The sequence below is a fragment of the Solea senegalensis genome, linkage group LG12 (assembly GCF_019176455.1).
Source record: "Solea senegalensis isolate Sse05_10M linkage group LG12, IFAPA_SoseM_1, whole genome shotgun sequence".
Taxonomy (NCBI): domain Eukaryota; kingdom Metazoa; phylum Chordata; class Actinopteri; order Pleuronectiformes; family Soleidae; genus Solea; species Solea senegalensis.
The window spans coordinates 6,392,221-6,405,797 of NC_058032.1; the positions used below are offsets into that span (position 1 = coordinate 6,392,221).

General features: G+C 40.3%; 1 protein-coding gene and 1 long non-coding RNA gene across 7 annotated transcripts in view; one reads left to right on the forward strand and one right to left on the reverse strand.

Annotated features, from left to right (window-relative positions):
• The window catches only part of LOC122779000, a 26,243-nt gene extending 22,136 nt beyond the window's left edge, over positions 1-4,107 (reverse strand). For all 5 annotated transcript variants that reach the window (XR_006361494.1, XR_006361496.1, XR_006361495.1 and 2 more), the window contains exons 1-2: positions 3,997-4,107; positions 3,695-3,857 (exon numbers count right to left, since the gene is read on the reverse strand). This is a non-coding gene — a long non-coding RNA (uncharacterized LOC122779000). The remainder of the gene's footprint in view (positions 1-3,694; positions 3,858-3,996) is intronic.
• fhl1a (four and a half LIM domains 1a) overlaps positions 1-12,096 on the forward strand; it is a 19,597-nt gene extending 7,501 nt beyond the window's left edge. Inside the window, exons 1-6 of one of the 2 annotated variants that reach the window (XM_044041183.1) lie at positions 4,120-4,224; positions 8,021-8,202; positions 9,383-9,560; positions 10,379-10,548; positions 10,685-10,871; positions 11,416-12,096. In XM_044041183.1, the coding sequence (XP_043897118.1) occupies positions 4,203-4,224; positions 8,021-8,202; positions 9,383-9,560; positions 10,379-10,548; positions 10,685-10,871; positions 11,416-11,570 (894 nt within the window). In that variant the 5' untranslated portion in view covers positions 4,120-4,202 and the 3' untranslated portion in view covers positions 11,571-12,096. Of the gene's footprint in view, positions 1-4,119; positions 4,225-8,020; positions 8,203-9,382; positions 9,561-10,378; positions 10,549-10,684; positions 10,872-11,415 lie in introns of those variants that run through there. The other variant, XM_044041184.1, reaches the window with a different exon arrangement.
• Positions 12,097-13,577: the final 1,481 nt, after the last annotated feature.

The window sequence follows — 13,577 nt, forward strand, 5'->3', positions numbered from 1 at the left end:
TTCTTGTCGACCTTTTCTGTTGACAATGTTTCTTTTTTTTTATTCATTTGTACAAAGCCAGGAATAACAAATGACCACATAATACAATTAGACACACTAAATATTTTTATGGGATGAGAGAAAAATGTGTGTTGAGTTTTTCAATATGTTTTTTCAGCATAAATTGGTGCACGGAAATCTGATCCTGTTAAATCTTATTTCTATTAAACTTTTGACTGAGAAAGAGTCACGACCAGTGATTTGAAATGGTAGTGTTGGTTCAGAGATGAAAAGCTCTGATACAAGAAAAAAAAAGGCTCATTTAAAAGACCAGTGGGCCGGTAGTAAGGCTACACATAAACCAGAGACTGTTGTTGAGTGTGGCTTGCAGCAGTGGAGACAAGGAAACAGGTGTTTTTACTTGAATAAGAGCTCAGAAAAACAAGAAAGGCTGTGGTTTTATTGACCATAAAATAAAATAAAAACCCAATGAAACAGAAGAGGAAAGCAAATGTCCTGAGAAAACCAACCAACAGTATAAACACATTCAAAAGAATTTAACACATTATCGCTACAAACCCAGAGTGGCTTCTTATACATACACACGCCTTCTAAGCTCCGCCTTAATTGGAACGGACCATTGCATGAGGTAAAGGTAGGGGAACTAAAACAGACAATATGTTCTCAGTATTACTCAGTGAAGTCAATATTATGTAAATGTTAAATTATACGATGAAAATGAAAAACATGATTTCACTCACTCACACACACACACACACACACACGCGTATCGGCCTCTAGGCTCAGCTAAGCGGCCACAGGTGGCTTCACTTGAGCCTGATTGCTGCAGCGAGCCTGGACAGGTGAAAACCTTTGGTCACGGTAGAACTTTTTGAGGCATCTATTGCCAGAAAGGGAATTTCAATCATGACTGTTCTGTTTATGTATTAGCTCACCACGTATCGTTTTGTTCCCAGTGCTTTAAAACAGGCACTTTAAATCTACATCTGGAGTGGATACATGAGGTTTACACCAACATGTTTCTACTCACAATGAACAAAAGCAAAACAATGGACTGTGAAATGTTTCATCTACATAAACATGTGTTGTGTTTATGTCACAGGGACACATAATAGAATCTAATCAAAATTCTAAATATTATATTTTCCAGTTCCAGATACCTGTGGCTAAATGTTCTGTGTTCTGTGCCAAAGGGAAACATTGGCGGTGCATGTTGTTCATAGGTTATTATGCTATTATTTGACTGGTCCGGCCCACTTGAGATCAAATTGCACTGTATGTGGCCCCTGAACTTAAAATGACACCCTGATTTAGAGTGTCCAGTTTAATCCAGCCTAATCCCCATGAGAGAACCCGGAGAAAACCCCTGCACACACGGGGAGAGTGTCACACTGAAGCTTTAAATGAATATTTGAACATGTAGTCATTAAAATACCACATTCAGACCCCTATGCAACCGCTTAATATCAAAAGAGACGTATTATTAGATTTTAGAGGTTTGACCTCAAATTAATTTCATTGTCTCATCTTGTCGTATGACAAACAGAACAAATGTCTCCATCTGTTGTGGAGGCTTCTGCAGGTGGGCAGTCCTGGCTGGCGCCGTCCTGCACGCGAATTATAGCCTTCGTGGGTTCAGATTATCGGGTGACAGATTATTAAATGAGACAGATGTCGTGATGTTGTGTTCCCTGGTCACGGGCCAAATCAAATCTGTAATTACACACAGATGACTTTTAAATGACGGAGCACTTATGCACAGACACACATACACACAGCCCAGCTCACTTGTGTTGTGTATAACGTATATGAAGATGGTCCTTTAATGAAGTTAAGAGGCAAGTTTTCCTTTGAATGGGAAGGTTTTGTGATTCTGGAGGTCAGAGAGTTTATCGTGAGTCTCATCCATCGATTGATCTCCTGTCTGAGTTTGTCTTTTCAGGCTCTTCGTCTCGTCTCTGTCCTATTTCTCTGTTTAAACCCCGTCTCACACTAACGGCCAAAATCAATCAGACACAACTGTCGAGCCACATTTTCTGGACTGCATGAGAAGAAAATGGCAATGACGATTATGCTTCTTTTGTGTTTTGTATTATTTACATAAATGATAACACTTTGTTTTCTTTTTGTTCCATCTCTGCAGCTCCCCTCAGCAGCTTTTTGAGCCCATTTGTTTTGTTTTTTATTGCCTAGAACATTATTGTTTCCCATTGTTTTCCATTGGCTCATCCTCAGTTGCAGGACACACATGTTTGTGGTGAAACAGCCCTTTAAAAAGTCAGCACGCTTTTCCTGCCCAGCGCCAAACGGCAGACAGAGGCAATTAGCAAGAGCTGGCAAACATAACAGAGCACTTAACAGCACAACAGTGACATATTTCCCCCAGGAGGAGGTAGAGACTAACTATTTTTAATTTTTACATTTGTTTTTAGCCCAGTTTGGCTACATTGTTGTGTTTTAATATAGTTCTTAGTGCGTTCTCTCCCACGTGCCATGTAGTGCTTCTGTGGATTTGTGTTTTGGTGAAACTGTTAACTGTTGAAACTGAAATTGTCCTATGAGGAGATAAATCAAGTTGTATCTGTGTCAAGTGGACGAGGGCTGTGCATCTTCACCGATCTCATGATTCAATTCGATTTAATTCCACGATGCATCACGACACATTGCATCCACATTTTTACATATTAATCCACGTGGCTACTTTTTTTACCCAGATTAAGATTACAAATCTGAGCGGGTAGAGACATTTTTGTGGAACAACCTACCTCTTTATGTAAGAGCCTCAATTTCACCCTTTATATTAAGGATATTTATATTCACCATTAACTAAGTGCTTACTAACGTGCATAAGTAGCATACTAGCCCTTTATTAGTAATTATGAAGCACGCTCTAACACCTTATTCTACCTCTATTACGACATGCATTTAGATTTTTCCTGGTTAGGGTGATAATACATGCTTAATAATTACTAATAAAGAGCTAGTATGCTACTTATATGAATGTGTTCCTTAATATAAAGTGTTACCAAAAAAAGTAAGGTACCTTGGTTTTATTATGGTACATGCACAGCTTATTTTAAAATGACTTCTATATATCATAGCGTATATGTTTTTACTGTATTTCATTTTGGATTATTAGTGCAGCATTTGGGTGATTAACCGTTTTGTTTACTGTGCTATAGAAATACAGTTTGACGTCACTAAAAACAGTGAGATCAGCATGGACTTAAATATGAAGTTGGAAATGTCTTGTTCTTGCTTGTGGAATAATCTGAATAATCGCCAAGCAATGTAACGTGGCTACAGTCAATTATGTGCAGAATCATCCATTTACGTGTCATCATGCATCTTAAAGAAATAGATTTTTAACGAATGGATGATAATGTTGCTCCATAATTACAAGTTGTGTAAATAAGACTAAATTGACTAAAAAGGCCAGAATGCATCTCCACTTTGATGGCGTATTCAATTATCAGGATTTGAAAGCTCTAATGAAGCACTTTCCCGTTATGACCCAGTAAACTTTAGAGTTTACAAAGACATATTCTTTCATATTCTGTTTGTATTGTCACCGCCCCGCACCCCTCATTCCATGTTAAGGCTCAACACTGTTGCTTCTGACATGAGATGTCTATACAGTAGATGTATATAAACACTAATGAAGGTATGCAAAGAGACAGAATACTGTACTTACACAACACTTTGTCTCTCCTCAGCTCACTCACTCATGTCCAGTTGCTCCTGCTGTGTGTGAGTCATCCCTCTGAGTTAAGTGATGTCATCTGTAGATGTTCCGAACACTTACACGACCTTTGTGTGTCGGAGCAGAGGGAGTATTTGTTGTCCGCCGTGTCTATCTTTAAAGAAAAAAAAAAAAGAAGAAGAAAAATCACAGTAGGATTTCTGTGTTTTCTTTTTTAACCTCTGATGTTACGGCAGTGGAATTCAATCATGTATCGCCCCCCCCCCCGCCCCATTCTCCTCTTTAATGCATACCCTAAAAAGGAGCGCAGGGGCCGAAGGTTGGATTTGGCCACGGGGGTCGAGGGGTAGGTGTGTCACAGTGGGGGTATATACAGACCCCCATAACTTAACCAGGTCTGTGGGTTTGACCTTGTGTGGATGCTACGGTCTCCTCCTGTCCTTGTGTCGTCTCGTCTCTTCTTCTCCATCGTCTTTTCCGTCCACGACTGGAAGCAAACATGACTTTCTACAGACACTCAGGTAAAGATGAGACAAGACGGCAGCAGATTAGGATGACAATTAAGATGTTATCAGGTGTAAAAACGTAAACAACCCTGTGTTCCACTGGCTTCTGTAAAGTACAGTATCTGCATTTGGAAAGCTTTGCTTAGTACTTGACTGACTTAGTTCTTAGTAAAACAGCATATTTATACCTTTTCATTCAGATAAATTATCATTTCACTGTGCGCTTTGTCAGCTGACACTCATTTTAATGATGGGAATCATTTGAGACGTAATGAGTATTTAACTGCGAAAGTTCTTTTTGGGCTTGTGTTTTCAGTGGCTTCTCCTGAGATTTTTAAAGAGTTGGGAGAGGATTTGTATTCATATGTTGCACAAATCTGCGAGCAGAAATCTGTATTTACTGAAAACTGTCTCATTTATTGACGCTGGAAGGCGAAAAGAACAGATTCTCTTCTGTTTCAGAATTACATTATACAGATGAAAGCATACATAAACTTTTTTTCTTTTTCTTATGATAAGATGTCATTTTGTGCGAGGCCTTGCGCTCAAAGCGTCAGAGAACACAGAGTTTAAAAACATGTGGCGGTCCATTTGGCTGATACTCTACTCCGCATCATTCTGTCTTTAATCCGCTCGATCCAGCCTCTGACTCACGTCTCACTCTGACCTTTCCTCCCAAAGAGGACTCGCCCCCAAAGGGACCAGAGTGGTACAATCCTCTCCCTCCACAGCTGATCGTCTGAACATACCACGACTGCTTGAAGGGGAGCAGCTGTTGCACTTTTGTCTGTAACAAAAGATTAAAGTACTAGACTCATGTCAACGACTGGAGCCACAATAGCTGCATAGTTCCCGTCGTCGTCACTCTGCATTCCTCTACCACTTGTGTCCTCGGGGGATCAGTGTGCACCTGAAATAGAGACTCTAGATAAATCTCAAATAGATGGAAGATTGAGTGCGGCAGGATTAATTGTTATTGAAGTGGATCTGTCTCACTGGGTGATCTTTTGCTTTGAAATCCTCAAATTCTTCAAAGTTCAAATACAGAACATTTACACGTTTAACCCTTTAACACCGAGCGTATCGCACATGAAGTTGCAAGTCAGAGGCAACATGTGGTGAATCAGCATCTTTGTCACTAGAGAGGAGAGCATGGGGGAAAAACCCACCAATACATAGTTTTAATTTTTTGGCCAGTTTTTGGACATTAAGACTCGATCAAATGTTATTTTAATCATGTGTTATACTGTTCAAATTTCAAATTTAACACACAAAATCTGGTGTTCGTGTACAACTACAGTGTTTTATTAAATAAAACTTTTTGTTTTCTATATTTTAAATTGTTAATACACTATTTAAACATGCAGTAAATTGTATTGGACACAAGCACTTACTTGCAGGACATTTTTTGGTTCTAAAATACAGTCAATATTCAAAGTGCTCAAATTTGATAAGCCAAATTCAATCCCAAAGTTCTTTTAAAAAAGATCCTCAAATATTTAAAATCAGTTGAGTCCAAGATGTTGAATCTGAATTGAGAGACTGAATTTGACTGAGCATTGAAAGTGAACATTGAAGGCTTACATGATTATAAAGTGTGGAGGCACAGATTTCCTTCCATACTTGTTGACTGGGTGGCTTCTGTTTGTTTCAGTGCCATTAAATGGCGCAGTGTTGGCAGAGAGTGGTGAGTCCCGGGGCTCAGTCCAGTCTTTATTCTTGCTGCACAGCTGCTGATAATTCTCTTCCTTAAAAAACACTCTCTCACATCCACACACACACACACACACACACACACACACACACACACTCACACACACACACACACACACACACACACACAACACACACGTTGGAAAGCCCATATCTTTCACATGGCCGTGTAGCTCATCCCACTTAAATAGCTGCTGTAACCTTTGGTAAATATTTTCCCCTGTCCCCATGGTTACGCAGATAAAATGTCATTCCACCCATTGTTCCCCTCCGTCGTCCTGACTGGATTAAAATGATTAGCGTCGCACCGGACAAATCACTTTTTGCTGGAGTTCAGCTGCTCTCCCTGACATCCTGCGATGTAGATAATGCTCAACCATGTTCACACACAGCTGTTCCAGGAAACAGCTCCCGGTGGACGCTGGCTGTGGTCGAAACGCTGGAATGTTGATGAATGGAGGAGTGGAGGCAACTCGGAGCTCATACTTAGGGCCAATAAAGTGACCTGACTAAAATGCAGGCAGAGGAGAGAGAGAGAGAGAGAGAGTGTGGGGGTCAGACTCAGTGAGGGAGGTCGTCCAGGTGGGAGGGGGTTTGGAGAGAATGAGCCAGACTGTCTAAAAATATGAGCTAAGCCTCCCAGAGAGAGCATGATAAAAGTCTGGAGGCCAGCAGACAATAAACAGACCACTGTGGGCTACTTTTTTACATCATACTCCTCATCAGAGTGGTATGCTGCTGCTGCTGCTGCTAGAGCTTTATGTCACTGTGTATTAATGGGAAAATAGAGACAAAAATATGCTCTAATTTTGCATTTTAAGATACAGGCGTCACATATGTTTACAGGGATGGGTCAAAATCAAACCTTCATCGCCTTCAATGTCGTTTGGAACACATTTACTTTAGTCTGTTCCCACTTCACACATCATTGTTCAGTACTTTATTAATTCACCTAATTGTCTTATGTAAGATTTTTTTGTCCTGTTTACATCTAATTACTTACTAACAAGTTCATACAGTGACCTATAAATATCCGCTTATTTCCATTGTTTCATCCTTTTAAAAATGTGTAAAAACAGAAATTGCTCATGTTTTTAATAATGCTGTTTTTATAAGGTTGTAAGTTGTATGTGAGTGTGTGTGTTATTTTGTTTGTTTGTTTGCTATTTTTGTTGTTTATTCTCTGGTAAAATCTTTAGTCTTCCATCTGTTTTTGTAGTTATTTGTTTGTTTTGTAATTGTAGTGTTCATTTTTATATGTATGTATATATATATAGTGTAGTTTTGCACGTGAACTGGAAAAAAGAAAATGTTGACACACTCAAAAAAAGGGAGACTTAAATTGGAAAAAAAAAACCTTAATGAATTAAGTTAAATACTTTGAACAAACTGGGCCACACGGTTGTGTAGTGGTTAGCACTCTCGCCTTGCAGCGAGAAGACCCATGTTCGAGCCCCGGTTGGAACAAGGGCCTTTCTGCATGGAGTTTGCATGTTCTCCCCGTGTGTGCGTGGGTTCTCTCCGGGTTCTCCGGCTTCCTCCCACAGTCCAAAAACATGCAATGTGGGGCTTAGGTGAATTGGACACTCTAAATTGACCGTAGGAGTGAGTGTGAGAGTGAATGGTTGTTTGTCTCTAGTTGTGTGTGGCCCTGCGATGGACTGGCGAACTGTCCAGGGTGTACCCCGCCTATCGCCCGATGTAGCTGAGATTGGCACAGCACCCCCCGCGACCCTCTGGTGGAGGATAAAGCGGTTAGATGATGACTGACTGACTTTGAACAAACTAAAATTCACAGGGATGGTACACACTTTAGTATTTCCTTTTTTCAGTGTGTGTTGAACCCTCTTGAAAATGACACGATGCATCTCAAGGTCTTTGTCCTAATAAACAAATAAATAAATAAAAATATAGAAACGTTGCTGCGTGTACTGTTCACCAAACCCTACTCTAAACTTATTTGGGATTTAAGCTCTAGCTAAAAAAAAAGAAAAGGCAACACTGACCCCGTGTGGCGACTAATGTGATGTGACATTATAAAATAAAGAGAGGCCACAGACTCAGTGCTCACAGACTCTCCTCTCCTGTGTCTCCACAGGCCCCAAGAGCTACATGACGTCCACCATGACCGACCGCTTCGACTGCTACTACTGCCGTGACAACCTGCACGGGAAGAAGTACGTGAAGAAGGACGAGAAGCACATGTGCCCCAAGTGCTTCGACAAGCTCTGCGCCAACACCTGTGCAGAGTGCAAGCGCCCCATCGGTGCTGATGCCAAGGTGAAAAGTGTGTGAGTTGGATGGATGAGTGAGTGCAGGAGGACAACAAAAGAAAACATCACGTATCTGACCACACTTTGAATGATTTGAACATCAGAGGGTCCGATCTGGCCTGCAGGAGGAATTTGTTGTTGTTTTAAAATACTATATTGTTCAGTCCCAGATAGCAGTGACTACATGTGCTGTGCCTTTGTAGATCCACTGTGATCTTTAAGTTGTAATGCACATGTGTAAATGTTTAACTTAGGCATAATATTGTTGAAATTGCACCTTTTTTTCCTCAAGAAATTTCAGGTTGTTTACAACATGCTTTGTAAATGTAAAACAAATTTGCACTAAAATGAGTTTGAGTTTAAAGTCCTTGCTTTGTGCACTGGGACACAGTCATGTTGAAAAAAACTTGAACTGTTGACATAGACAGTATATGTTATAACAGTTTATGATAGAAACTCCTTAATTCCATATACTTAAAGGTGTGGCCAAATACTTTTGCCCATATAGGGTTATATCCAGAATCATCACAAAATTGGGGAGGTCGGGGTAATGGCATATTTCGCAGTCTTGCTAACATCAAGCATTCTGCTTCTTCGTCCAAAAAACGTCAAAAAGTTAGGAGTTGATACACTTTTCCAAAGGAATTCCAAACTATTGTTAGGGGTATTATGTTTTTCGTAGTAGGCTTAAATTACTGGTTTCCTAAATCAAATTACACCTACAATACCGAGTATAAAAACAAATATATGAGACCCTTTTGAACCATGTAAAATAAAAAAACACGAATGTACCATAAAAGACAAGACAATGAGAGCATATTTTCATGTTATACAAGTCGTCTGTCATCCAGCTGCAGTCTGTATTTCCAAACTACTCTCACTACTACTGTTCATCACTCAGTCAAAATGTGTGTGTGTTTAAAAAACAAACAAACAAACATTATTATGACCAATAGGCCTTAAACACTTCCTACTTAATTTCCACCATCCGAGTTCCCAAACTCCTTCATGGCTCACCACATCCCATTTCGCCTCTTGCAATTCCTGCCACATGGGCCCGTTCTGCAGCCGTGGCCTCGAGCCTCAATCTACATGACGAGTAAACAAACTCCACTTTAACTGAATTCTGCACGAGGCGGCCTCTGCTCACCCTCTGCTCCCCCCTGCTCCACCCCCTCTGCATCCAGGAGCTGCATCACAAGAACCGTTACTGGCACGAGGACTGTTTCCGCTGCACCAAGTGCTACAAGCCGCTGGCCAGCGAGCCGTTCAGCGCACGCGACGATGGCAAGATAATGTGTGGCAAGTGTGGGGCTCGTGAAGACGGCAACCGGTGCCAGGGCTGCTATAAAGTGGTCATGCCAGGTGAGTACAAGTGTGATACTTCTGTTTTTAACCTGCTCCATTTAAATAGATGCGAGAATTAGACTTAATGGAAAAAACAACCAGATTATAACAAAAATACAGTACGAAAGAACATTTCAACTCAAATAAGGCAAAGGCTTGTTTTCGAAATCCGATCAAAACCCACGCACACAGTTGTGGTGAAGCAGATTAGCTGAGATTTTGCAGGATTGAATCAGTGACTAATGTGAGCAGCTGCAGATAACTTCGTTAATATAGTTGCAAATACTTTGATTCACCCATTTTTTTTCAAATGAAGACCATGATGCTGCTGTGTTTGTTTAATTCGACCAAATTTGACCCGTTTTTTTCCCCAGATCTTTTACTTTCTTTTTTAAGCATGACATAAACACAGTAAAGACCAGTGAAGGGCCTTTATTTTCTTTGGGAGGAAGTGGCTTTGACGTTGACCTTTTGTCTAATTTATTTTATTTTTTTCCTCTGTTGTTGTGGGAATGAGACATATATCTCAGATCCACTGTCTGGTGATCAAATAACACATTTATCTCTGGAAATTAGTCAAAAAACAATGTATATTTAGGGTGAAGTGGCCCTTTAAAGCTGCAGCTTTAGTGAAGAAAAGGCCAGAAAGGTTTTAGCTCACAAGAGAGTTTAAGTTTACTCTTTTCCTTCTGCTTTTTTGTACTTTTTTTGTACTCTTTCAGTTTTGCTTTGTACGAATCAGTGTGTAAATCCCAGTGCAAACTTAATTCAGACCCAAAGACAAGATATTAAACTTTTTTTTTTTTTTAAATGTTATTAATATTCTGTGTTTTTAGGATCCAAGAACGTGGAGTACAAGAACAAGGTGTGGCACGAGGAGTGCTTCACCTGCTTCGAGTGCAAGCAGCCAATCCGCACGCAGAGTTTCCTCACCAAGGGCGAGGACATCTTCTGCGCCCCCTGCCATGACAAGAAGTTTGCCAAGAAGTGCTTTCATTGCAAGCAGGTACAAGCACCGACTGTATCACAATCACCATGTGTCTATGTCATTACTGTACTGTATAGTATCCTGCAAGAGGTTTGTTTTTTTACAATTGTTTGAGATCATAATTAAAGTATCTCTCTGTAAATTCTCTATAAAGCCAATCACCTCTGGAGGGATCAGCTACCAGGACCAGCCCTGGCACTCCGAGTGCTTCGTGTGCCGCACCTGCAAAAAATCTCTGTCCGGCATTCGCTTCACTTCCCACGAGAACAGCGTCTACTGCGTGGACTGTTACAAGACTGATGTGGCCAAGAAGTGCCACGGCTGCAAGAACCCCATCACAGGTCAGCATGGATCGAAAGTCTTGTGTGTGTGTGTGTGTTTGTTTCTTCTGGTTGTGATCTCTGACAGAATATAATCTGACAGATTATAATGTGCTAATTTATGACTCAGTGAGACTAGGATTCAGTGCAGATATAAGACGTTACGGATGGCGAGCTGGGAGTACAGTTGATTTAGTGTTGTGAAATAGTTGTTTGTTTTAGTCATTTAAAATGAATTTGAACCTTTTATTTTAAGTTTATAATTTGTGAATTGTTTGCACAAGTCTTTTTTTTACAGTGATTTTAGCATACAGACAAAAGTTTGTTTGAAATGGAGTTCTTCTGTCTGGAAAATTCTTATTGTACTTAAAGATTTGCTTTTTAAAAAGTTAAATTTCTTCCTGAGAAAGAAAACTGCTGCCCCCAAAGAAATCACAGTATACTGATGACAGCGTCATCCTGGGTAGTGTTTGGATGCATCACCTGTTACGCGACAGAATCACCACCTGCCTGTTGCCGGCCGGCCGACTGACTGACGGATGTCCTGTCCTCTCTGTCTCCGCAGGGTTCGGCCATGGAACCAACGTGGTGAACTATGAGAGCTACTCCTGGCACGAGTACTGCTTCAACTGCAAGAAGTGCAGCCTCTCGCTGGCCAACAAGCGCTTCGTGCTCACTGGAGATCATATCTACTGCCCCGACTGTGCCAAGAAGCTGTAAAGGCAGACAAGCACATTCGTGGAATAATACCAAAATTGAAAACTTTTCTCATGAAATGATCATTTTTGTAGTAAAACAAACAAAATAACAGAGACACAGTTTCTGAATTTGCATAGAAATGTCATAAGTCAATTTTGATGATATACAATGACATATTAGGGGTTAATTTCAACTAAATATGCACTTGCTTTATAATGTATCGCCTCATAGATAACTGCAACTCAGTTTTAGTGACTTGTTGGGCTCTGACATGGCAACATTTTGTTTGTGCGATCAGATTAGCGCGATAATCTGATCTGCCGCGTGAGACAGGAAGCCTTTTTCGGTGCCTTACTGGAATGTTTCCGAGAATAAACATGCTTTTTAACACGCATATTACAGCTCCTCGTGCATACCAGCTTCGATTAACCCGTTACATACCTGAGTGGTTGCCATTTTTTGGCTGCTTGTGTACTCCTGATTTCTGTTTGAAGTTGAGTGTAAAACAAGAATTTAAAAAAGAGAAAATAAAGACGTGACAAATGAATATTTTTGCCAAGACTTTATTGGTGTAACAGTTTTGTAACAATTCAGTACACTTTAGTTATATTTACAATACAAATTTCATTTATGGACAGGGCATTGTTGAGCTTTGTAAATCTATCAGTGAAATATTTATATTCACACAGTTGCCCTGGTTGGGTGGACTGATTGTCGAGGCTGAGGTAAAGACAAACTTTTCTTTTTTTTACCTGTGATATTATAAAAAGTCTAAATCTCAATCTAAGGCACCTTTCTATCCTATAGTTAAAGATGATGTTGAGGACTGAGGACAGTCAGCTCTGTGCTCCAGTCCTCAAACATGCAGCAGGACCTGGATAAGATACAGTATATGTTCAAGCAGCAGCTACAACAGCCCCCCCAACAGGTGCTACTCGTAAGTGGAAAGATGAGTGGGAAAGCTTTGATACAGAGTTTGGCTTCAGGCAAGTTTTTGGGTTATGAGTGCACGTTTTTAAAAAACATCCAAGACAAACGATGTTTCCTCCTCGAGGTCTGTGCAGTAAAGCTACAAATCAGTAACAATTCTTAAAACATCGCAAGTATTTTCTAAACAATGCAAAGAGTCTTCCAGAAAGAATAATGTGTAGAAGCTAAAATGCCGGGCAGCTTTGAGGGACACGGATGGTTTTACGGAGCCTGTTACATTCTTTGAGCTCATTAATTACAAAGCTAAGCACTAAAAACTCCTACGATTTATGTACAGAGAGACTTTAGTCAGCAGAGAACAAGGCAAAACGAAGAATTAAAATCCATTTAACCCACGGGGAACTTTAAGATTTCAACAGAGTTCATTGAAGAAAGCAACATAAACGTCTGCCTCGTGTCACGCCATGTTCAGTGGATGTGCCTCGTCTTGTGCTACAAAGGAAAAATGATTACAAACTAAGCAGACATGCCCACTTCCTTTGACATTAGACTCACTGCGAGACACAGACACGACCCAGACATGTCACCGAGAGATGAGAGACGCTCCGGCTCATCATCACAATGTAAACAACGTGTGTAGTCCTTTTGCGGCACGACACCAGACTCGAAACTATACACACACAGAATCACACGCATTATGAGAAGCCATAAGAGTGGGTCCCCACTTGGTCCCTTGTTTTGCAGAGCTACTGTGGAAGTGGGCTGCCCAAACCAAACCTGACTACCCTCACTGGGCTTGTGTCAAAAAAACAGAAACTTCAACTTGGAGCGGACAAACAACGAGACTTCAATTATCAACATCCTGACCCACTGAAAACATGGCTTCGTTTGCCTAATACTGATATATATATATATATATATATGTAATATATATACACACATACACACACACAATACAATAACACTTAAATATATGTAGAAATGTATTTTTTTATATATAAACAAACCGCCAAATTCCATATAAAAAAATAATTGAAATGTATTTTTTTTTGTCAGATGCAGCAGCAGCTAGTGTGGTGTGAATCTTAAACAGAGGTT